The sequence below is a fragment of the Theropithecus gelada genome, chromosome 1 (genome assembly GCF_003255815.1).
Source record: "Theropithecus gelada isolate Dixy chromosome 1, Tgel_1.0, whole genome shotgun sequence".
Taxonomy (NCBI): Eukaryota; Metazoa; Chordata; class Mammalia; order Primates; family Cercopithecidae; genus Theropithecus; species Theropithecus gelada.
Window position 1 is genome coordinate 11,212,057 of NC_037668.1, and position 24,152 is coordinate 11,236,208.

The following is a 24,152-nucleotide window of genomic DNA, read 5'->3' on the forward strand; positions in this document are numbered from 1 at the left end:
AGTTTAATTTGGAAATGTGCAAATTGGAAAAGAACCCAATTTTTAAAAGTTGCCATCCCAATTTATAGCCTTTTCATATTAGCTAATGGACCTTGAAATTACAAGGGAGAGGGAAAATGTGGAGAGCATTAATATTTATTGAGTACCTATTATGTGCTCCAGATGTTTTACATATATGTTACTGATTAATCCTTTAAATAACCCTGACCTCAGCAACCCTCACCCCACCCTTCTGTGCCACTATTCTACCTTTTGCTGTCCCAGTGGAAACCAAGCTAGATGCCCTTATCAGATCCTCCATGGCACTGGAATCCAGCCCTCAGAGCGCTTCTTACACTTTCTTATTACTTATTTAATTGTCTCTTCCCAAACAGACTATAAGCCTCATGAAGGGGGCTACTTCTTATTGACTGCTATTATCTCTAGCACCTAATAAGACGTAAGACTCACAGAAGATATCACTAGTATTTAATTAGTATTAATGAAGGAATGACCACAGAAAACAGTGACATACCTGAGGATAAGACTGGGATTTGAAATTCATGTTTTTCCTACAAACAAGCAATTATATACTAATGGAAAGGTTTTTCCAGAATATCAGTACATGCACTAGTAATGTGCTATCAGGAGATCTTTAGATGCTGTTTTAAAGTGGGAATAGTTCCTATTAGATTAGTATTCAGTTCCTATAAAAAGGATTTCAACATTACACTTAATGGTAGAATATTATGGGGAAAGTATTGCCTAAAACCAAAATACGGCAGATAACATTATGAAACTTTGTTTGTAATTCGTGGCAAATAAGGAATCTGCAGCATTACCAGTTCCGTCTTAGGTATTAAGTGTCTTAGTCCACTCAGGCTGTTATAACAAAATACCCAACTAGGTGGCTTATAAACAACAGAAATTTACTTCTCATAGTTCTGGAGGCTGGGAAGTCCAAGATGAAGGCAAAGTCAGTGTCTGGTGAGGAACCTTGTTCATGGACAGTGACGTCTAGCTCTGTCCACAGATGATGGCAGGAGCAGGCGGTCTCTCTCGGGCCTCTTTAACAAGAGCGCTAATCTCACTCATGAGGGCACCACCCTCATGATTTTTTTTTTTTTTTTTTTTGAGATGGAGTCTCGCTGTGTCGCCCAGGCTGGAGTGCAGTGGCCAGATCTCCGCTCACTGCAAGCTCCGCCTCCCGGGTTTACGCCATTCTCCTGGCTCAGCCTCCCGAGTAGCTGGGACTACAGGCGCCCGCCACCTCGCCCGGCTAGTTTTTTGTATTTTTTTAGTAGAGAGGGGGTTTCACCGTGTTAGCCAGGATGGTCTTGATCTCCTGACCTCGTGATCCGCCCGTCTCGGCCTCCCAAAGTGCTGGGATTACAGGCTTGAGCCACCGCGCCCGGCCCACCCTCATGATTTAATCACCTTACTAAGGCCCTACCTCCTAATACCGTCATCTTGGGAGTTAGGTTTCAACATATAAATTTTGGGGGGACACATTCAGACCACAGCATTTAGAAACTGTCACTTTAAAGCTTTGTCTTTTTCTTTCTGTAGCATGCGTGAAGGCTTCTAAAGACCAGCTTTTGAGGAAACCAATGGCCCTGAAAATACGCTCAAAAGAAGCTTGAAATTGAAATTAGTGTTGACGTAGTTGGGGGCTACCTACCCTGGGGTTATCCAATTGCAAAAATAAATGGAAGTAAAGTACTATGAATTATTCAATTTATCTTTCTTGGTTGAACGTCTTAGAAAAAGTATAGCCCTAATTATTCTGTGGGTTTGAACTGTTGCCTGGACTCAACTTGTTTAACTGTTAAATATAATATGTTGTCTCTTCTCTCCGCAATAAAAACATTCTTTCCTTACTGCCAGTTAATTCCAGTGGAAATGGGAGGCAACTGCAGGGTCCAGTAATCAAGAATCTGTGATTGTTTATTAACTATGTGGTTGTTCAAAGTCATTACCAAGTCTATCCAAAGGTAACGCTCATTCAACTGTACACAAATAAAAATGATTAACATCATTTTTAAGTCAGGAGGAATCTTGGAAAATCCTTTTATTTTCCTTTTAATACTCTGAAGCAGGGAGGTTAAAGATGATATTCCAACCATTAGTGAGTAGCAGACCAGGGAGGAGAGTAAACTCAGGATTCCCAAAACCTAACAGAAAAATAAACAGGAAGGGAAAAATAGCTTATTGTCTGTTTATTAATCAGATTACTGGCATTTACCTTCCACTGATGTAAATGTTGTAATCGAGGTAGTCTGACCATGCAGGAAAGGATCCAACTTAACTGTGTGTGTTCAGACACCTAAAGAAATAAAATACGACATTAGTAAAAGTGGCCAGTGTTTTCTTGCATATAAGAACTAAATAGTAAGTGTTACCCTAAATGTCTGAAAATACCCCAAATCAAGGTTATTATAAGAACAGGTGAAGGGGGCTTAGTTCTGATTCATGATGGATAGACTCTTCAGTGAAGAAAAAATCATACAAGCTAACTGATTTGAGTATTAATCTAGTGTTTAAGTCTACTCCACAATACACCAGATTCTGCTTCAACATCTTCAATGAGAAAGTTTCATGATGTCCTGAGGCATCTGTTCTATCTGTTAAAAGCCAAGCTTATTAAGAAGACTCTCTCTCTCTCTTTCTCTCTCTATCACACACTCACATACTCACGCACACTCACACACTGGTTCTAAGCTTCTCTAAATAACTTCTAAATATATCAAAGCAGCTATAGTACTTTATATACAAGTGGTGAAAAAAGGAACTGGACTTAACATTAAAGATTGAATTCTTTAGATCTAGGGTAATTTGAAAATTAGAGATCGCCTTATCATTCCATCACCCCAAAGAGTATTTTTATAGTTTCTAGTTCCTCCTCTTTCTCCTCTTTTTCATCTTTCTCTTCCTCCTTTTCTTTTTTTTTTTTTTTAAGAAGAAGTCTAATCAACAAGAAAATATCAACTTTCCCTTTTTTTTTTTTCTTTGAGACAGAGTCTTACTCTGTTGCCCAGGCTGGAGTGCAGTGGCGCGATCTCAGCTCACAGCAACCTCTGCCTCCTGGGTTCAAGCAGTTATCTGCCTCAGCCTCCCAAGTAGCTGGGATTACAGGCACCCATCACCATGCCTGGCTTTTTTTTTTTTTTTTTTTTTTTTTTTTTTTGTTATATTGGGTATCTTGGCCTGGCGTTTCTTGAACTCCTGACCTCGTGATCCACCCACCTCGGCCTCCCAAAGTGCTGGGGTTACAGGCATGAGCCACTGCGCCCAGCCCCAAATTTGTTTTTGTTTCAACCAAATTTAATCAAGTTACCAAACTTGATGACCTACAATTTAAGGCCTATGCATCCTGTTTCTGTGTTCCGGGGATTACAAGCCCTTCATCAACTGTGGCTTTTTTTTTTTTTTTTTTTAAATGTCCACATGATTTCCTTAAAAAACAGAGACTGTTGCCAACTCTGAAAAATGGCCCCAAATGTGTTCTTTGTGGGTTTTGCAAAAAGAACATAAAGGAGTGGAGCTGAATCAGCCAGGCCTGTTTCACTAGCAAGGAATCACCATCTGTTGTAAGATGGTTTCTCATTTCTTTCCTCAAGTTATAGAGAGGGAAGAGTTGTTTTTCGCGTGTTTGACAAGGAATCACTTTTAAAGTTTTGCAAGTCCGTGGGCTGAATCTGTCATCTTTCTTCCAAGAGGCATTTGGGTTTCATTGAGGGCAGTGACATTGATACACTGTCCATGCAAATTGCTAACTGCTGCTGAAAACAAATAGTTAAATAGTAACTAACCCTGGATGTAGGCAAGAGGACTAGAGTTGCTTCCAATCACCAAGGAAAATACATTCCCATTGGAAGTAATAAAACAAGAGCTGTTTTTTTGGCATGAAGAAGTAGGAGAGAATTTTTTTTTCTTCTCTTTACTGAATTGGGAGAAAGGAATGAAAACACAGATAACCATGGATATGTGGAAAGAGACAAGATGACGCCTCTTTAACTCTGATTCAAATGCTTAGCTTTGGTGATAGGCAAAAAGCTACTACCAGGTCTCCATGAAGCTGAGTATTTTCCTTGGAGTAACTTTTTATTTGGACATATGGAATGAAACTTACTTAATATTCTGCAGAGATCTTCCTGGTGTTTCCAAAATAGTGAGCATAAAATTAATTCAAATTATCCTTACACAGAAAAAGTAGGTAAAAGGTCAATGGCAATTAATTTTTCACAATTCATTTTTAATAATGATATAAGAAGAGTAGAATACTTCAGATTTGGTTGTCTTACTTTGTACATATTCATGACAATTGCTTGGAAAGGTTCAGATTTCCATTTGGGGGAAAAAGGGAAAATGGTATCTAAATATATTTTATCATTTATGTTGTAAAACCACAAACAAACTAGCTATATAACCTGATTGGCCACAGAAAAACAAAGGCATGGACAATAAAGTCGCCTATTGACCATCCATAAACAAGTCAGCAGCATAAACAACAAGAAAGAACTGAAGATTTCAGACCTCTAATTCTAAAAGGTGCATTCTTCAGTTGCAACTGTTTTGCCTATCTTTTTTACAGCTGTAGAACATAACTTGGTACATTGTATGTCTCAGGAAATATTTGTTGAATGTGTTGGCAATAGGAAAGGCTGTAAAAAGAATGGGACCATTAGGTTTCGCAACAGACTTGGTGATTGAGGCAAAAGCAGTTTCAGGGGAGTGATTGGGATGAAAGGTAAATTGCAGTGGGCTGACGAGTGAGACTAGAAGACAAGATATAAAGACAGATATGCAATAAGGATTGCAAAGTAGTTAAGAGTTCTGTCTTTGGAGTGAGGTTGCCTGGATCTGAATGCAAGTTCTGCCACTTAGTTGCTGAGTGACTCTGTGTGAGTGATTTAATCTCTTTGCGTCTCAGTTTTCTCCTCTAGAAGATGAGGTTAACAATAATATCCCCCTGATAGTATGTAAACAGAACCTAGCACATAGTAACCACTCAATAAATGGTGGCTCTTATTATTCTAATTTTTAGAAATACTTCTGTTTTAACTTTTAATTTTAAGATAAGTGTACATTCACATACAGTTGTAAGAAATAATACAGAGTGATCCCATATGCCCTTAACCCACTTTCCCTCAATGGCAACATCATGCATAACTACAGCTTAATATCACAATGATACAGAAGTGGGGAAGGGAAGGTCGTGGTCCCTTTAAATGATACAAAAGAGGGGCAGGGCATGGTCTATGGCTAGGGCTCCACCCCCGGACCTGTGCCCATGGACCTAGATGAGGAGAAACATTTTTGTTTTCCTGCCCAAATGTTGTATTTTCCAAGACCACCCTGGTCAATCACACCCTCATCCTGTGCCTATGAAAACCCCGAGACCTGGACAGGACCGACGGCTCATGCCTGTAATCCCAACACTTTGGGAGGCTGAGGTGGGCAGATCACCTGACGTCAGGAGTTCAAGACCAGTCTGACCAACATGGCGAAACCCTATCTCTACTAAAAATACAAATATTAGCTGGGCATGATGGCAGGTGCCTGTAATCCCAGCTACTCGGGAGGCTGAAGCGGGAGAATCGCTTGAATCCGCGAGGCAAAGGCTGCAGTGAGCAGAGATCACGGAGACCACCCCATTGCACTCCAGTGTGGACAACAGAGCGAGACTCTGTCTCAAAACAAACAAACACACAACAAACAAACAAAAAACCCTGAGACCTTAGCAGGCAGACACACAGGCGGCTGGACATAAAGGGGAGCACATCAGTGGAGGAACACATGAAACATAGGGGGCTCGACAGGCACCTGCACACCAGCAGGCCACTGACGGGCGGAACCACATGGAGTTTGTCTGGGGCAGTCGGAGGAGAACCCTGGCCACCCAGGGGAAAGCGGCCCAACTCCAGGGGAAAACCATCTCCCTTCTGGCTCCCCCATCTGCCGAGAGCTACTTCCACTCGATAAAACCCTGCACTCATTCTCCAAGCCCACATGTGATCCAATTCTTCCGGTACACCAAGGAACTCAGGGATACAGAAAGCCCTCTGTCCTTGCAATAAGGCAGGGGTCTAATTGAGCTAACACAAGCCCTTTACAGATGGCTAAACTAAAAGAGTACCCTGTAATACACGCCCACTGGGGCTTCAGCAATAAACATTCACCCCTAGACACTGCCATGGGGTCAGAGCCCCATAGCCTGCCCATCTGTACGCTCCTCCAGAGGTGTGAGCAGCGAGGCACTACGAGCCACTCTGAGCCACTTCCCCTGTCACACATCCTGCCAGGGGGACAAGGGAACCTTTCCTGTTTCAACAACAAGAAAATTCTGAATTTGATGCCATCCCTCCACCCTATTGAGATTTCCCTAGTTTTATATGCACGAATTGTGTGGGGTATGTTTAGTATTATGCACGTTAATCATATGTGTAAGACATTTGTTTTTCAAGGAAGGATTAAGATGGGATAACTGATAGGAGTTAGAAAATAAGCATTTTGTTTTGTTTTCTAAATTGGGATAACACACTGTCGATGTACTGAGCAGAGGGACAGCCACTAAAGATTCAGGAAAGGGGATAATTCAAAGAACAATATTTCTGAAGGAGGAAAAGGAATGATACCCAACAGAGGTAAAATAATGGATGATGAAATATCTTCCATATCTTCCACTGAAAGGAGAGATGGGGGAAGTGAAGACAGATGAGGACATATCATGTGAGTTCAGAGTGGAGGACAGAAAGCTTTAGAGGAATCCACATCTAACAGGCTCTGTTATCTCCGAAAATAGAAGACAGGGTGATTAGAAATAAATGAGGTAAGAAATATACTCAAGAGAATTTCTGGGTGTGATAAGAAGGAACAAAAAAGGCCTTATGGAGTGGAGTTACATGAGACTTGAATTGATATTTTGTGGATATTTTTGTGAATGAAAGGAGACAAGTGATACATAAATTATACTCTTGGGGAAACTGATATTCTTTACAGTAGCCTAAAATATTCTGCCTAAGTAATAATGGATATTTAAAAGATTTGTAGAAAAAAGTTAAATCAGTTGACTGCATTTTAAATTTCCTTTGGTCAGCAAGGACTTTAATAGGATCCAAAAAAGCACTAAACATAAAGCAAAAAATCTTGGTAGATTAAACTACATTAAAATTAAGGACTTTTCCTTATCAAAATTCACCATACGGTGAATAAGCAAGCCACAGACTGGGAGAAGATACCTGCAATACCTACACAGAATATATCGGTACACAGAATACGTGAAGGACTCCTATGAATTTATAACAAGTAAGTAGATAAACCTATAAAATTAGCCAAAAATAGGAATAAGTAATTCACACAAAATAAGATCTCCAAATGACAAATTAATATATCGGAAAATATTCAGCTTCAGAAATCATCAGAAAATGCAAATTACATGCATTAAATGCAAATTAAAGCCACAATACAATACCAATACAGATTCATCAGAACGATTAAAGTGAAGAACCCAACAGCATCAAGTATGGCAAAGATGTTGAGTAAATGGAACACTTACTCTCACACACAGCTGTAGGAATGTAAATTGTTACACCAACTTTGGAAAACTGACAGTATCCACTGATGCTCAACATTCACATATCCTATGACCTAAGTATTCCATTTTTAGGTATATATCCACGAGAAATGTGGGTATATGTTCCATAAAATATATGTGCAAGAACATATTGTAACAACCCCAAATTCTGAACAATCCAAATGTCCACATAAAGTAAAACAGATAAATTGTGGTATATTCATACAATGGAATACTACATCAATGACAATGAATGAACAATTACATGCATCAACATGAATCAATCTCACAAACATCATATAAAAGAAGACAGACGACATATACTGAATGAGAGGAGTATATATTGCATAATCCCATTTATATAATCTCTATAAATGGGGTATCTTGAGAGTAAGGGATAATAGTGATAAGGAAGAAGAATTAGGGGCATTCTGGGTGCTAGTTACACAGGTGTGTTCAGTTTATAAAAATAGATTGATCTGTATATGCTTAGGATTTTGTACTATTCTGTAGGTTTGTTATACCTAATATAAAGCTTACATTAAAAATCGAAAATGTGAATATAAAGGTTGGAGTCATGAAACAGAAAACTCAATAGATGTGATTAATATTAGAGTGTATATAGCTGAAGAAAGAATTAGAAAATAGAATGAAAAAAAAATCACTCCACACAGCAGTAGGTAGCCCCCAAATCAACCCTAACTCCAGTTCCTTTCAACATGGTTAAGGGGGAGAATGGGTTCCCGTAATTGAAGAAAGGTAAAGATATCAGAGCTGCCACTGTGTTTGATGAGACCACATCCTCCAACCCAATTCTCACTTAAACCCATTCCAACAGGTTTCACCTCCACCACTCCACTAAAACTACTCACCACTGTCATCAATGCTAATGGTTAAGGTGAAGTAATCATCTTACTTGACATATTCAGCAGTCCTTGCCACAACTAATTACCTCCTCTACCTTGATACATTTTCTTTTTGGCTCCCCTAGATATTACATTTTGGTATGTTTTCTCCCTATTTCAATAGTTTCTCTTTTCAGTCTCCTTTTGCTGGTTCCTCCTGTTTAACCTGACTTCTTAATTGCTGACACCCAGGTTTCAGTCTTTGTTTCTTCTATTGTTTTTTATACCCATTCCCTTTGCAATATCATCTCATCTCACTGCTTTAAGTAAAATCTGTATAGCTGATGCCTTCTGAATTTATAACTCCAGTCAGACCTTGCTGATGACCTCCAGACTCATATCCAGCTACCTATTCAGCTTCTCTATCTGGATATCTAACAGGTTCTCAAGCTCAACACATCCAAAATGTAACTCCTGATCCTCCATCCCAAATCTGCTCTATTCACAGATGTCCCATCTCTGTGGATGGGACAACTTTGCAGTTGCTTAGGCAAAAACCTTGGCATCATTCTTCACTCCTTGTACTCTCTCACACTCTGTATGTAATCCATCAGCAAATCTTGTTGCCTCTACCTTCAACATGTATTCAGTCTCACCACTTTTCACCACATCTGTTGCTAGCACTCCAGTGTGAGACACCATCAACCCTCCCCAGAGCACTGTGGTAACTTCCTAACTCATCTCCCTGCTTCCACTCTAGCTCCCTACAGTCTATTTTTAACATACCGGCCTAAGTGACCCCTCCACAACATAGATCACATCGTTCCTCTACTCAAAATCTTTCATGTACTTTTCATTTTTTCAGAGTAAAAGCCAGAGTCCTCATAACAGCCTATAAGATGAGGCACAGTCATCTCCTCCGTTTCAACTCTGTAACCTCTGTGATTCAAATCCTACTCCTATCTCCTTTGTCCCTCCTTCTCCAGCCATGCTGGCCTTCTGGTGTTCCCAGAAAACACCAAATTACACTCTCACATTAAGGGCTTGCACTGGCTTTTCTCTGATAGGAATTGTCTTCCTTAGATAATCACTGACTCCCTAGATATTCACTGGCTAACTCCCTCACTTTGTTTTTGCTCTAATATCATCTTACCAAGGGGGCTTACCCAAACTACACTGATTGAGTCTGTTCCCCTCAATCCCACTCCCAATTCTCCTTAATCTTTTTCCATATCACTTATCACCTTCTAATATACTTTATGTTTGGCTTATGTATTTATTTTATATTACTCCAATAGAACATAAGTAGTATGGTAGCAAAGATTTTTCTCTCATATATTCACTAATATATCATGCTATAGTACCTAGGGCATGGTAAGTACTCAATAAATATTTAATGAATGTATGCATAAAATTAAACATTAGACATTTATAGAGAAATGTCTAAACATGTGGCATATGTATATAGTTGCATACTGTACAACAAATAAGTGAGCTAGATTTAAATGAATAAACATGAATAGATAACAAAAACATACTAGTGTGTGAAAAAAACAAAACTGCAAAAAAGTACTCTACTATTATACCAACTATGAAAAAAATTTTTAAAAGCCATACAAACAAAAATACTATATACTGTTCAGCGAATTACACATGAAAGCAAGTATAAAAAATGGGCTAGACTGACACCAAATCCAAGATTTTGGTTGCCTGAGAATAAAGGGACACAATCAGGAGGGGTAAAGGGAATAGGAAGGGAAAGAATTGAAGGAACTCTCAACTTCATCGATAATGTTTTTAATATAAAAAAGTTGAAACAAATATGACAAAATAATTAATATTCATTTTTGGTATTGGGAATATGGATGTTTTACCATTTTCTGTATTTTGCTTTTTTTTTTTTTAACTTTATTTTAGGTTCAGGGGTATATGTGCAGGTTTGTTATAGAGGTAAATTCATGTCACAGGGGTTTGTTGTACAGATTATTTTATCACCCAGGTACTAAGCCTAGTACCTATTAGTTATTTTTCTGCCCCCTCCCTCCTCTCATTCTACACCTTCCAGTAGGCCCCAGTGTCTGTTGTTCCCCTCTATGTGTCCATGTGTTCTCATCATTTAGCTCCCACTTATAAGTGAGAATATGTGGTATTTGGTTGTCTGTTCCTGTGTTAGTTTGCTAAGGATAATGGCCTCCAGCTCCATCCATGTTCCTGCAAAGAAAATGATCTTCGTATTTTTTTTTTATGTCTGCACAGTAATCTATGGTAAAATGTAGTATATATACCACATTTTCTTTACTCAATCTGCCATTGATGGGCATTTAGGTTGATTCTGTCTTTCTTATTGTGCATAGTGTTACAATGAATATACGTGTGCATGTATCTTTATGGTAGAATGATTTACATTCCTTTGGGTATATATCCAGTAATGAGATTACTGGGTCGAATGGTAGTTCTGCTTTTAGCTCTTTGAGGAATTGCCATACTACTTTCCAAAATGGTTGAACTAATTTATACTCCTGTCAACAGTGTATAAGTGTTCCCTTTACTCCACAACCTGGCCCACATCTGTTATTTTTTGACATTTTAACAATAGCTATTCAGACTGATAAGAGATGGTATCTCGCTGTAATTTTTTTTTTGTTTTTTTTTCTGAGACAAGGTCTCACTCTGTCACCCAGGCTAGAATGTAGTGGTGCGATTTGCAACCTCCAGCTTCCCAGGCTCAAGCATTCTCCTGCCTCACCCTCCTAAGTAGCTGGGATTACAGACGGATGCCACTACCATCCAGCTAATTTTTGTATTTTTAGTAGAGATAGGGTTTCACCATGTTGGCCAGGCTGGTCTTAAACTCCTGACCTCAAATGATCCACCCGCCTCAGCCTCCCAAAGTGCTGGGACTATAGGCGTGAGCCACCGCACCCGGCCCTCGCTGTATTTTTACAGTTTTTGAGATGGGATAATTTTTAATATTTTTTAAATTTCAAAAATATTTAACAGAAAGAGTGCAGGATAGACAGCATGATTCTGAAAGATATATCTGCTAGGTATCAATCAACTGATTCAAGCAATTAGCTGGCTCAGTAAATCCTGGATCAAATCTCTGTGTCCCTTAAGATTTTACTTTTTCACATGTAAATGTTATCTTCCTAGGAATTGGGTCCTGTATGTTTTACTTAGGACACTTGGATGACTATTTAGACTCAGAAATTCTCATTTATTGCTTCCTCTTGGAAACTAGCAATTTATGCTGAGTTATTTTTATTAGACTCTTATTATCCCCATGACAAATCCCCTTAAGAGGAACTTTGGAGTTCTGATTTCAATTAAAGAATCTCTGTATAAGCTCACTCTCTTCAACTGGTCTTCCTCTTCTCAGTACTATGCCAATAAATCTGTCCGTACACATTTGGAGTTCTCTATACTTTTTCTTAGTCTAATACTTCCAAAGTTAAATAAGCAGCTTCTGTCAGGCTGTTCTTGACTTAAAACTCACCTCTATGTAAATTCTATTGCCTATTGTGCTTGCGTGTGTGTTTGCCTGTAACAATATATTCATCAGATTATGCTAGGCTATACAGCGTAACAGACAGCCCCCAAATTTAAGTGGCTTACAGAAATTGTTTTTTCCTCTTTCACATGACATATTGGTACCTATAGATTGGCTCTAATTCTGCTTTATAGATCTTTTCATTTCAGGATCCAAATTGAACAAATAGCCCCTATCTGAACATTCTGTTCTCATGTCAGAAGGAAAAAGAGCAAGAGAGCTAGAGCAAACAGGCAATGGCTCTTAAAGATTCTTCCTGGACATGGTGTACATCATGCCCACTCACTTTCCACTGGCTAAAGTAAACCACATGGACAAGTCCAACATCAGTGGGGTAGAAAGAGATGCCTCTCCCACAGGAGAATTCACAAGGCAGTGGGCGAGGACATACAATCCTCCCAAGCAGGGGTCAGCAAACTACTGCTCCCAGGCCAAATCTGGCCTGTGGACTGTTTCTGTTCCACCCACGTGCTGAGAATGGTGTTTGCATTTCATAAGAGTAATCAAAAATTTTTTTAAAAAAAAAGAAGAGGAAAAATGGAGGAGGAAGAAGAGGAGAAAGAGGAGAGGAAGAAATAGAAAAAGAAAACAGGGAAGAGATAGGAGCAATGGCAGTGGCGATAGAGACTACGTGTTGCCTGCAAAGTCTAACATGTTTACTGTCTATCCTTTCACAGAAAGTTTGATAATCTCTGCTCTTACAAGAAATAAAAATGAATAATCGGGAACAATAATAATCTACCACTAGTACATCCCCCAAATTAGCTACCATGACAAAAAATAAGAGAACTGACCTGTAGAGAACTTGATGGCAGACAGTTGATATTTTATCAAACCTATCTTTTCAGTAAGATTTTATTTAAAACTTCTATGTGGATATATTTGATAGCCCCAGGAACTTAGGTCCAACAAAATAATAAAGGTTTTTTGAGCTACATCAAAATTTAAAACTTCTCTCCATCAAGAGACCCAATCAACAGAGTAAAAAGGCAACCTATAAAATGGGAGAAAAATATTTGCAAATCATATGTCTGACAAGCAGTTAACATCCAGATTATACAAAGAACACTTAAGGCCAGGCGTGGTGGCTCACCCCACTAATGCCAGCACTTGGGAGGCCAAGGCAGGAGGATTGTTTCAGCCCAGGAATTTAAGACTAGCCTAGGCAACACAAGAAGGCCCCATATCTATCACCCCCCACCAATTTTTTTTTTTTTAATTAGCTAGGCATAGAGGCATGTACCTGTAGTCCCAGCTACTCAGGAGGCTGAGGCAGAAGGATGGCTTGAGCCCGGGTGGTCAAGACTGCAGTGAGCTATGATAACACCACTGCACTCCAGCCTGAGCAACAGAGAGATACCCCATATCAAATAATAATAATAATGATTAAATATTTAATAATAATATTAAATAAATTATATAAATTATTTATAATTTATTTAATTATAAATTATTAAATAAAACAATAATTATTATTAAATTTAAAATTTAAAATAAAGGACTCCTACAAATCAACAGCAAAAACAAAACAGAACATAAACTCAACTGAAAAATGGGCAAAGGATTTGAATAGACATTTCTCCAAAGAACATACACAAATGGCCAACAAACACATGAAAGAGATGCCCAATCTTACTAATAATTAGGGAAATGCAAATCAAAACCATAATGTGATATTACCTCATATCTACTAGGATGGTTGATATATATATATACACATACACACACACACACACACACACATATATAAAGCTCCCAGAAAATAGTAAGTGTGGTGACGATATGGAGTAACTAGAACTCTTGTACACTGTTGATTGGAATGTAAAATGGTGCAGCTGCTATGGAAAATAGCATAGTGATCCCTCAGAAAATTAAAAATAGAATTACCATATGATTCAGCAGTTCCGTTTCTCGTATATATACATAAGAATTGAAAGCAGGGTCTCAAAGAATATTTGTACACTCATGCCCGTAACGGCATCACTCACAATAGCTGAAAGATGAAAGCAGCCCAAATGTCCATTATAAGATGACTAGATAAATGAAATGTGACAAAAACATATGATGTAACATCATTCAGCCTTATAAAGTAAGAAAATTCTGACACATGCTACAATATGAGTGAACCTGGAGGACATTATACTAAATGAAATAAGCCATGCACAAAAAGACCAATATTGTATGATTTATCTGTATGAGGTATACATTTGAGTAGTCAAACTTATAGAAACAAAAGGTAAAGTGGGAGTTGCCAGGAACTGGGCGGGGAAAGAGGGGAATGAGTTATTGTTTAATGGGTATAGAATTTTCAGTTCTGCAAGATAAAAAAGTTCTGGAGATTGGTTGTTCAACAATGTGAATATACATTACAGAACTGTATACTTATAAATGGTTAAGATGATAAATTTAATGTGTGTTTTATAAATTTCAAAAATTTTTAAAAAGCTATGTAAAAATATAGATGAAACATATTTCTCAAGTTGGAAAAAATGGCAAATTTCATGTTATGTGAGTTTTGTTTCAACAAATTGTTTTTAAAAGTCAGATGGAAGGGCTGGTTTGAGGCAAAAAAGAAAGGTCTGGTTTCAGATACGCTGAACTTGAGACTTTGAAGATAGTCACATAGAGATGTCTAGAAGATAGCTGGAAATACAAATCTACAATTAGAGAGAAACAAAATGGCTGAAAAAAATCTGACAGGTGGCCGGGCATGGTGGCTCACGCCTGTAATCCCAGCACTTCAGGAAACCAAGGCAGGTGGATTATTTGAGGTCAGGAGTTCAAGACCAGCCTGGCCAGCATGGCAAAACCCCGTCTCTACTGAAAATACAAAATAGCTAGTCAGGCATGGTGGTACAAAAAGGTTAGTTGGACATGGTGGCGCGCACCTATAGTCCCAGCTACTTGGGAGGCTGAGGCACAAGAGTCACTTGAACCCAGGAGGCGGAGGTCATAGTGAGTCGAGATCATGCCACTGTAGTCCAGCCTCGGCAATAGAGGGAGATTCTGTTCCCCTCCCCCCACAAAAAAAACAGAGAAGAAAGGCAAGAAAGGTAAGAAAGACAGGAAGGAAGGAAGGGAGGAAGGGAGGAATGGAGAAAGGGAGAAAGGGAGAAGGGGAGAGAGGGAGAAAGGGAGAAGGAGGAGGAGGAGGAGGAGGCGGGGGAGGGAGGGAGGGAGGGAGGGAGGAAGGAAGGAAGAAAGGAAAGAAAGAAGGAAAGAAGGAAGGAAGGAAGGAAAATCTGAAAGGAGAAAGAAAATCTGAAAGGAAATAGCTGACAGTTATGGATTGGAGGAGAATTCTGGGGGATTAAAGAAAAGCAGTTGATAACTAAAACAAAGGAACTATCAGTATAGGGAACATGATACATCAACAAATCAAATAATTAGTTTGCGGAATAAACCTCTGAGCAGGCTGTTTCTTGGCTGCATTGTGAATCCATGATTCAAAGATCAGATGAAAATCTCATACTGTAACTTTTTTTTTTTTTGAGACGGGTCTCTCTCTCTCTGTTTCTCTGTTGCCCAGGCTGGAGTGCAGTGGTGTGACCTCGGCTCACTGCAGCCTGGACCTCCCAGGCTCAAGCGATTCTCCTGCCTCAGCCCCACCAAGTAGCTGGGATTATAGGCAAGTGCCACTACGCCTGGTTAAGTTTTTTTTTTTTTTTGTAATTTTAATACAGACAGGGTTTTGCCATGTAGCCCAGGCTGGTCTTGAACTCCTGAGCTCAAGTGATCTGCCTGCCTTGGCCTCCCAAAGTGCTGGGATTACAGGCATGAGCCACCACGCCTCGCTCATACCGATTTTTTAGCTGCACTAAGCTACCTGCAGTGTTCCCTACACTACACAGTTCCATGGGCTTTCCTTCTTTCTATTGGTTCATATAACAACATCCTACGAGCCTATTCATTTAAACATTATATATTTTATAGTATATATTTAGTCCATATATATAGTCTATATATTTGTAGACTTAGACTATAGACTATATATATATTATATATAGACTAAATATATATATTTATATATAGTAAATCAAGCCTAGTGAGGCATACTTTATAAACAATAAGATGTACTCGTTTTAGCTGTTCAGTTCAATGAATTCTGACAAATCTATACACATGTGTAACCAACACACCAATCAAGATACAGAAAAATTTCAATTCCCCCGAAAAAGATCTCTCATGTCCCTTTGTACCCTTTGCTCTTGGAAACCACTGATCAGTTTTGTTACTGTGGATTGGTTTGGCTTATTCTATATCACTTAAATGAAATTATATAACATAAACCCTTATGCTTGGCTTTAATACTCAGCATGTTTTGTACAAGTCTTTTTGTAGATTATTGGTAAAGTCTTTTGGGTAAATACCTAGGAGTAGAATTGCTGGGTCATGTGGTAAGTATACGTTTAACTTTGACAAACTGTTCTCTAAGGTAGATTTATCATTTTATAGTGTTACTAGCAATGTAAAATATAGTGTTACTAGCAATGTTATTAGCAATGTAAAATCCCAGTTTCTCAGCATACTTTATCAAAGCATAGTATTAACAGTATTTTTAAGTTTGGTCATCCAAGTGGGTGAACTGGTATCTTACTATGGTTTTTTTTCTGATGACTATGATGTTGAACTTTTCATGTGCTTATTAGCCATTTGTTACTATTATTATTATTATTTTTGAGATGGAGTCTTGCACTGTCACCCAGGCTGGAGTCAGTGGCACGATCTCGGCTAACTGAAACCTCCGCCTCCTGGGTTCAAGTGATTCTCCTGCCTCAGCCTCCCGAGTAGCTGGGACTACAGTGTGCACCACCAAGTCCGGTTAAATTTTGTGTTTTTAGTAGAGACACGGTTTCACCATATTGGTCAGGCTGGTCTTGAACTCCTGACCTCATGATCCACCTGCCTCGGCCTCCCAAAGTGCTGGGATTACAGGCGTGAGCCACTGTGCCTGGCCCCATTTGTTATCTTTGTTTGTGAAATGTCTACTCAAATATAGTGACTATTTAAAATATTAGCATGGCTGGGCACAGTGGCTCATGCCTGTAATCCCAGCAGTTTGGAAGGCTGAGGCAGGAGGATCACTTGAGGTCAGAAGTTCAAGACCAGCCTGGTCAACATGGTGAAACCCCATCTCTACTAACAATACAAAAATTAGCCAGGCATGGTTGTGGGCGCCTGTAACCCCAGTTACTCTGGAGGCCGAGGCAGGAGGATTGTTTGAACTCGGGAGGCGGAGGTTTCAGTGAGCCGAAATCCCGCCACTGTTCTCCAGCCTGGATGCAGAGCAAGACTCCATCTCAGAAAAAAAAAGAAAAAAGAAAAAAAATTAGTTTCTCTCCTTATTACTGAGATAAGAGTTTTTTATACAGCTGGATAAAAGCCTTGCCAGATATATGTACTGTGAATATTTGCTCCCACTTTATGGGTTACCTTTTCATTTTCTTAATGGCGTTTTTGAAGAACAGAGGCTTTATCTTTTGATGAAACCAAATGTTATCAATAGTTTCTCTTATATTAAGTGATTTTGTGTACTATTAAGAAATCTTGGCCTATTCTCAAGGCCTGGAAAATTTTCCCCATATTTTCTTTCAGAAGTTTCATAGCTTTAGATTTTACATTTAAGTCTATGGTGGTTTTAAGTTGATCTTTTTTGCGAATGCTATGAGCTGAGAGTCAAGGTTCATGTTCTCCCTCACATGGACATCTAGTTGGAGACCTAATGTCCTTTGCTGAAAAACTATCTTTTCCCCACTGAACTGCTTTGAACCCTTCATTGAAAATATTTGACCATATATATGTGGGTCTACTTCTTGATTCCCTATTTCTTTTCAGTGACCTGTAAGTCTATTCTTATGTCCATACCACACTCTCAATTATTATAGCTGTATAGTAAGCTTCGAAAGGCAGTATAAGTCCTCTAGTTGTGTTTTCTTTTTCAAAGTTGTTTTGAGTATTCTAAGTACTTTGCATGGTCTTATACATTTCAGATTCAGTGTGTCAGTTTATATAAAAATATATGTTGAAATTTTCATTGCGATTGTGAGGAGTCTATAGATCAATATAAAAAAAATAGAGATCATGTCCTTTGCAGAAAGATGGATGGAGCTGGAGGCCATTATCCTTAGCAAAGGAACAGAAAACCAAATACTGCATATTCTTACTTATAAGTGGGGGCTAAATGATAAGAGCACATGGACACATTGAGGAGAACCACACACAGTGGGGCCTTTCAAAGGGTGGAGGGTGGGAGGAGGAAGAGGATCAGGAAAAATAACTAATGGGTACTAGGCTTAATACCTGGGTGATGAAATAATCTGTACACCAAACTTCCAAGACACAAGTTTACCTATGTAATAAACCTGCACTTGTACTCTTGAACTTAAAAGTTTAAAAGATATAACATATTAACAATATTAAGTTTTCCATTCCAATCTAAAAACAAGGTTTTCACTTCTAGTAATGGCTACTTAGCTTGGTATCAGTCTTCTTGGGCTGCCATAATAAAGTACCATAGACTGGACTCCTGAAATAATAGGAATTAATTTTCTCACAGTTCTGATGACTAGAAGTCTGAGATGAAGGGGCCTGCATGGTTGGGTTCTAGTGAGTGCTCCCTTCCTCTCTTCCTGGCTTACTGATGGCTGCCTTCAAGCTATAACGCTACATGGCAGGCAGAAAGAGACAGAAAAAGAGAGATCTTTCCCTCTTCTTATAAGGTCACAGGCCTATCAGATTAGAGCTCCATCCTTAGGACATAATTTAACCTTAATTACTTCCTAAAGACCCTATCTCTAGATACAGTTACATTGGGAGTTAAGGGAGCAACGTATGAATTTTGAGGGACACAACTCAGTTGATAGCAAGCTCCTACTGGATAAATTCTAACACACATAGCAAGTTTAAACTCTGAGTAAATATAAAAATCAACAGCCTGAAGGCATTGGAGAACGTCGAAAACAGGCAGAAACTAGGGGTGTAGTTTAGTCTTTCACAAAAAGGATAACACTGAATAAGTGTCCTGTTTGCGGGCAGGCTTCAGTTGGAGACCTAAAAAGCATCTAAATATGATAGAAACCTGCATTCTTACTGGCTTGAAGAATGAGAGGACAAAGTTTGGGTGACCATAATGCCTGGAAAATAAGCAGAGAGATTTCTAAATAAAGAGTCAGAGTGGTATAGCCTTATATTCTATGTATTAACTCTACCCAAATATCTGGCCAATCCCTGAATTCCACATGCATGGGGTCACCTCCAAGCTGTCCAACAATGGCTAAAACAACTGGCAAAATATTTCAATTATTGCTTACTACTAGAAAAACAATTTGGGGTTTGAGCCTGCTAAAAAAACCAAAACAGTTTTTTTCTTTTTAAAGATATTCTTCTGAGGAATACAAAAGAATTTAGAATCTCTTCAATTTGTCATTTAAAATATTCAAGATACTAGCCAAATTTATTAGCCATATTACAAAATAGGTAATTCATTCTTAAGAAAAAAGGCAGTCAATGGAGACCAAACATGAGATGTTCCAGGTGTATTTAATGACCAAAACTTTTGAAGTGATTATTACAACTATGCTTAAAGATACAAATGAAAATATTCCTGAAATGAATAAGCAGAAAATCTCAGCAGATAAATTTTTTAAACCAATAATAAAGAGCAAATAAACATACTAGAATAAAAACATACAATATCTGAAATAATATCATTATAAAGTCTTAAACACAGATTGGGAGGACAGAAGAGTCACTGAATGAAAAGACAGATCAGTAGAAATTGACCCACTTAAGGAAGATAGAGATAGAAGATTGAAAAAATAAAGGAACATAGTCTCATGAAACTACATATTTAGGATCAGGAAGTTGGATGCTACCTTCTTCCTTAGGGAGAAACTAATTCCTCGTAGTTATTTTTACAGCATTAAAGTGTTCACAGGTTATTGCTCTGTTTGTAAGTACAGAAATGGTAGCAGAGAATCAAAAGAGCAGCAACATGACTGATCTAATGGATTCTATTAATTAATGGAATCTAGTAGCCAACTGAGTGAGCAGGTTAACAAAACACTTTCACCTGCTCTATGAGACTCTGACTCTGGATCAACAACCTAGGTCTGTATTTACCAAATAAAACAGTATGTGTTAACAACACTGCTAGGCAACATTGCTTATGATAAAAATAATCCCCAGCTGGTAAAGTACATCTAGGCTTAGAGAACTATGAATACCCGAGAGAAAGTCATAGTTTAGGCTTTCCTGAGTAGAGTGACTCTGGTAACTGGGACATCTCTTTCAGTGACCACAAAGTCTATACTTGAAATGTAAAAATAGATATTGGCTCTTGTGGAAAAATGAGGCTTCTTTGGTAAGGGAGATTGTACTACCCACTAATGTAGATCTCATCTCCTTGCATTTGAGCTGGAGAAAAAATAGTTCCTAGACCTATGTGTATACCTGGAGACAAGATACCTCCTGGAACTAGCTGCATACTGCTACAGGGACTGCTCTAGTAAGGACTCTTGTTTAGAGAAGCTACCTTGCTGGCAAGCTAAGGTTCTTGTTCTATGCCCTTTTAAGTAGACTAGTACCAAACATAACCTATGGTAGTCTCCTGATTCTGAATATTTACTTGAACTTACAAAGATAGCATGGTGGCCACTGGAGATGAGCAATTAAAACAGTGGTTTCCAAAATGAGATTTCTGATTCTCTGAAGCTGTGCAAGACTGTCTCCTGAAGCACAGCAAATTTAAAAAAAAAAAAAAGCACTTTTACTTATATTCATTTCTTAATCCCATCTTTTAAATTTTTGCTTTATAGAAAAGTTGTATGATTAATATGGTTTGGCTGTGTCCCCATATAATCTCAACTTCAATTGTATCTCCCAGAATTCCCATGTGCTGTGGGAGGGACCCAAAGAGAGGTAACCGAATCATGAGGACCGGTGTTTCCCGTGCTATTCCCATGATCGTGAATAAGTCTCACAAGATCTGATGGGTTTATCAGGGGTTTCCACTTTTGCTTCCTCCTCATTTTTCTCTTGCCACCTCCATGTAAGAAGTGCCTTCTGCCTCCTGCCATGATTCTGAGGCCTCCCCAGCCATGTGGAACTGTAAGTCCAATTAAACCTCTTTTCTTCCCAGTCTCGGGTATGTCTTTATCAGCATCCTGAGAACAGACTAATACAGTAAATTGGTGCCAGTAGAGTGGGGCATTGCTGAAAAGATACCTGAAAATGTGGAAGTGACTTTGGAACTGGGTAACAGGCAGAGATTGGAACAGTTTGGAGGGCTCAGAAGAAGACAGGAAGATGAGGGAGAATTTGAAACTTCCTAGAGACTTGTTGAATGGCTTTGCCCAAAATGCTGATAGTGATATGGACAATAATGTCCAGACTGAGGTGGTCTCAGATGGAGATGAGGAACTTGTTGGGACCTGGAGTAAAGGTGACTGTTGTTATGTTTTAGCAAAGAGACTGGCAGCATTTTGCCCCTGCCCTAGAGATTTGTGGAACTTTGAACTTGAGAAAGATGATTTAGGGTATCTGGCAGAAGAAATTTCTAAGCAGCAAAGCATTCAAAAAGTGACTTGGGTACTGTTAAAGGCATCCAGTTTTATAAGGAAAGCAGAGCATAAAAGTTTGGAAAATTTGCAGCCTGACTATGTGATAGAAAAGAAAAACGAATTTTCTGGGGAGAAATTCAAGCCCGCTGCAGAAATGTGCATAAGTAGCAAGGAGCCTAACATTAATCCTCAAGACTGTGGGGAAAATGTCTCCAGGCCATGTCAGAGACCTTCATGGCAGCCGCTCCCATCATAAGTCCAGAGGCCCAGGAGGAAAAAGTGGTTTTGTGGGCCAGGCTCAGGGTACTGGTGCTGTGTGCAGCCTAGGGACTTGGCACCCTGTGTCCCAGCCACTCCAGCTGTGGCTGAAAGGGGCCAAGATAGACCTCGGGCAGTGGCTTTAGAGGCTGGAAGCCCCAAGCCTTGGCAGCTTCCATGTGTGTTGAGCCTGCAGGTGCACAGAAGTCAAGAACTGAGGTTTGGGAACCTCCACCTAGATTTCAGAAAATGTATGGAAATGCCTTGGATGCCCAGGCAAAAGTTTGCTGCAGGGGCGAGGCCCTTATGGAGAACCTCCGCTAGGGTACTGTGGAAAGGAAATGTGGGGTTGGAGCCCCCACACAGAGTACCTACTGGGGCACTGCCTAGTGGAGCTGTGAGAAGAGGGCTACCATCCTCCAGACCCCAGAATGGTAGATCCACTGACAGCTTGCACCGTGAGCCTGGAAAAGCCACAGACACTCAATGCCAGCCTGTGAAAGCAGCCAGGAGGGAGGCTGTACCTTGCAAAGCCACAGGAGTGGAGCTGCTCAAGACCATGGGAACCCACCTCTTGCATCAGCATGACCTGGGTGTGAGACCTGGAGTCAAAGGAGATCATTTTGGAGCTTTAAGATTTGACTGCCCCGCTGGATTTCGGACTTGCATGAGCCCTGTAACCCCTTTGTTTTGGCCAATTTCTTCCATTTGGAATGGCTGTATTTACCCAGGACTTGTACCTCCATTGTATCTAGGAAGTAACTAGCTTGCTTTTGATTTTACAGGCTTATAGGCAGAAGGGACTTGCCTTGTCTCAGATGAGACTTTGGACTGGGGATTTTGGGTCAATGCTGAAATGAGTTAAGACTTTGGGGGACTGTTGGGAAGGCATGATTGGTTTTGAAATGTGAGGACATGAGATTTGGAGGGGCCAGGGTTGGAATGATATGGTTTGGCTGTGTCCCCACATAATCTCAACTTGAATTATATCTCCCAGAATTCCCACATGTTGTGGGAGGGACCCAGGGGGAGGTAATTGAATTGTGAGGGCCAGTCTTTCCCATGCTATTGACAGTGAATAAGTCTCACCAGATCTGATAGGTTTATCAGGGGTTTCCACTTTTGCTTCTTCCTCATTTTTCTCTTGCCGCTGGCGTGTAAGAAGTGCCTTTAACCTCCTGCCATGATTCTGAGGCCTCCCCATGTAAAACTGTAAGTTCAATTAAAACTCTTTTTCTTCCCAGTCTCGGGTATGTCTTTATAAGCAGCATGAAAACAGACTAATACAATGAAGTACAGTATATACCTATCTTAAGGGAAAGTCTCAAAATTTTTTTACTGATAGTCATAAACAATAAAAAGTTTGAAATTCACTGAATCAGAAAATAGAAAGTATTTTCAAGCACAAATAGAACATTTGTAAAAATTCACCATTTGCTAAATTCAAGCTCTAAAAATACAAGAGATCTGAAAGCATTGAGACTATATTCTTTGATTAATATGTAATGAAATTAGAAATCAATTTTTTAAAAAAGTTAAGTTAAAAGAAAGAGCCCTGTACTTGGAAATTTAAACACATACTTCTAAATAAATGATAGATCAAATAAGAAATAATGGTGAAAATTAGAAATTATTCAGAACTGCTTTACAGTGAAAATACTATAACATATCACAACTTTGTCGATGCTGATAAAACAGAACTTAGAAGGAAATTTATACTGCACTCTTAAATGTTTATATTAGAAAGAAGAATGGCTGAAAATTAATGAGGTCCACTCAGGAAGTTAGTAAAAGCACAACCACATAATTTCAAACAAAATAAAATAGAGGAGGGGATGAAACAAATGAAATAAAAAACAAAGGAGGCAGGCGGATCAGTTGAGGTCAGGAGTTTGAGATTAGCCTGGCCAACATGGCGAAACTCTGTCTCTACTAAATAATACAAAAATTAGCTGGCATGGTGGTGGGTGCCGGTAATCCCAGCTACTTGGGAGGCTGAGGCACAAGAATAGCTGGAACCCAGAAGGCAGAGGTTGCAGTGAGCTGAGATCATGCCACTGCACTCCAGCTTGGGTAACAGTGTGAGACTCTGTCTCAAAAAAAAAAAAAGGAAATAAATAAAAAACAAAGATAGAATAAGAGCCTCACAAAATCAAAAGTATATCCTCTAAATGATTAACAGAGTAGTCTAACAAAATTCATCAAGAGGAAACAAAGGAACAAAGGTATTTCAAGGAAAACAACCCACAGAAGGTATTGGTTATAAACATTTCAGCTTTCCAGCATAGATTAGAATTTTGGAAAACATATCCATCATTATGCATTAGACAGCTTCCAATATGTCAAGACATTCCTGATGAGAGAGAGCTGTGGTATTAACCAAT

General features: G+C 39.1%; 1 protein-coding gene across 3 annotated transcripts in view; it reads right to left on the bottom strand.

Annotated features, from left to right (window-relative positions):
- WARS2 (tryptophanyl tRNA synthetase 2, mitochondrial) overlaps window positions 1-24,152 on the bottom strand; it is a 114,848-nt gene that overhangs the window by 12,700 nt on the left and 77,996 nt on the right. For all 3 annotated transcript variants that reach the window (XM_025358570.1, XM_025358569.1, XM_025358571.1), the window contains exon 3: window positions 2,225-2,305. In XM_025358570.1, coding sequence (XP_025214355.1) covers window positions 2,225-2,305 — 81 coding nt within the window. The remainder of the gene's footprint in view (window positions 1-2,224; window positions 2,306-24,152) is intronic.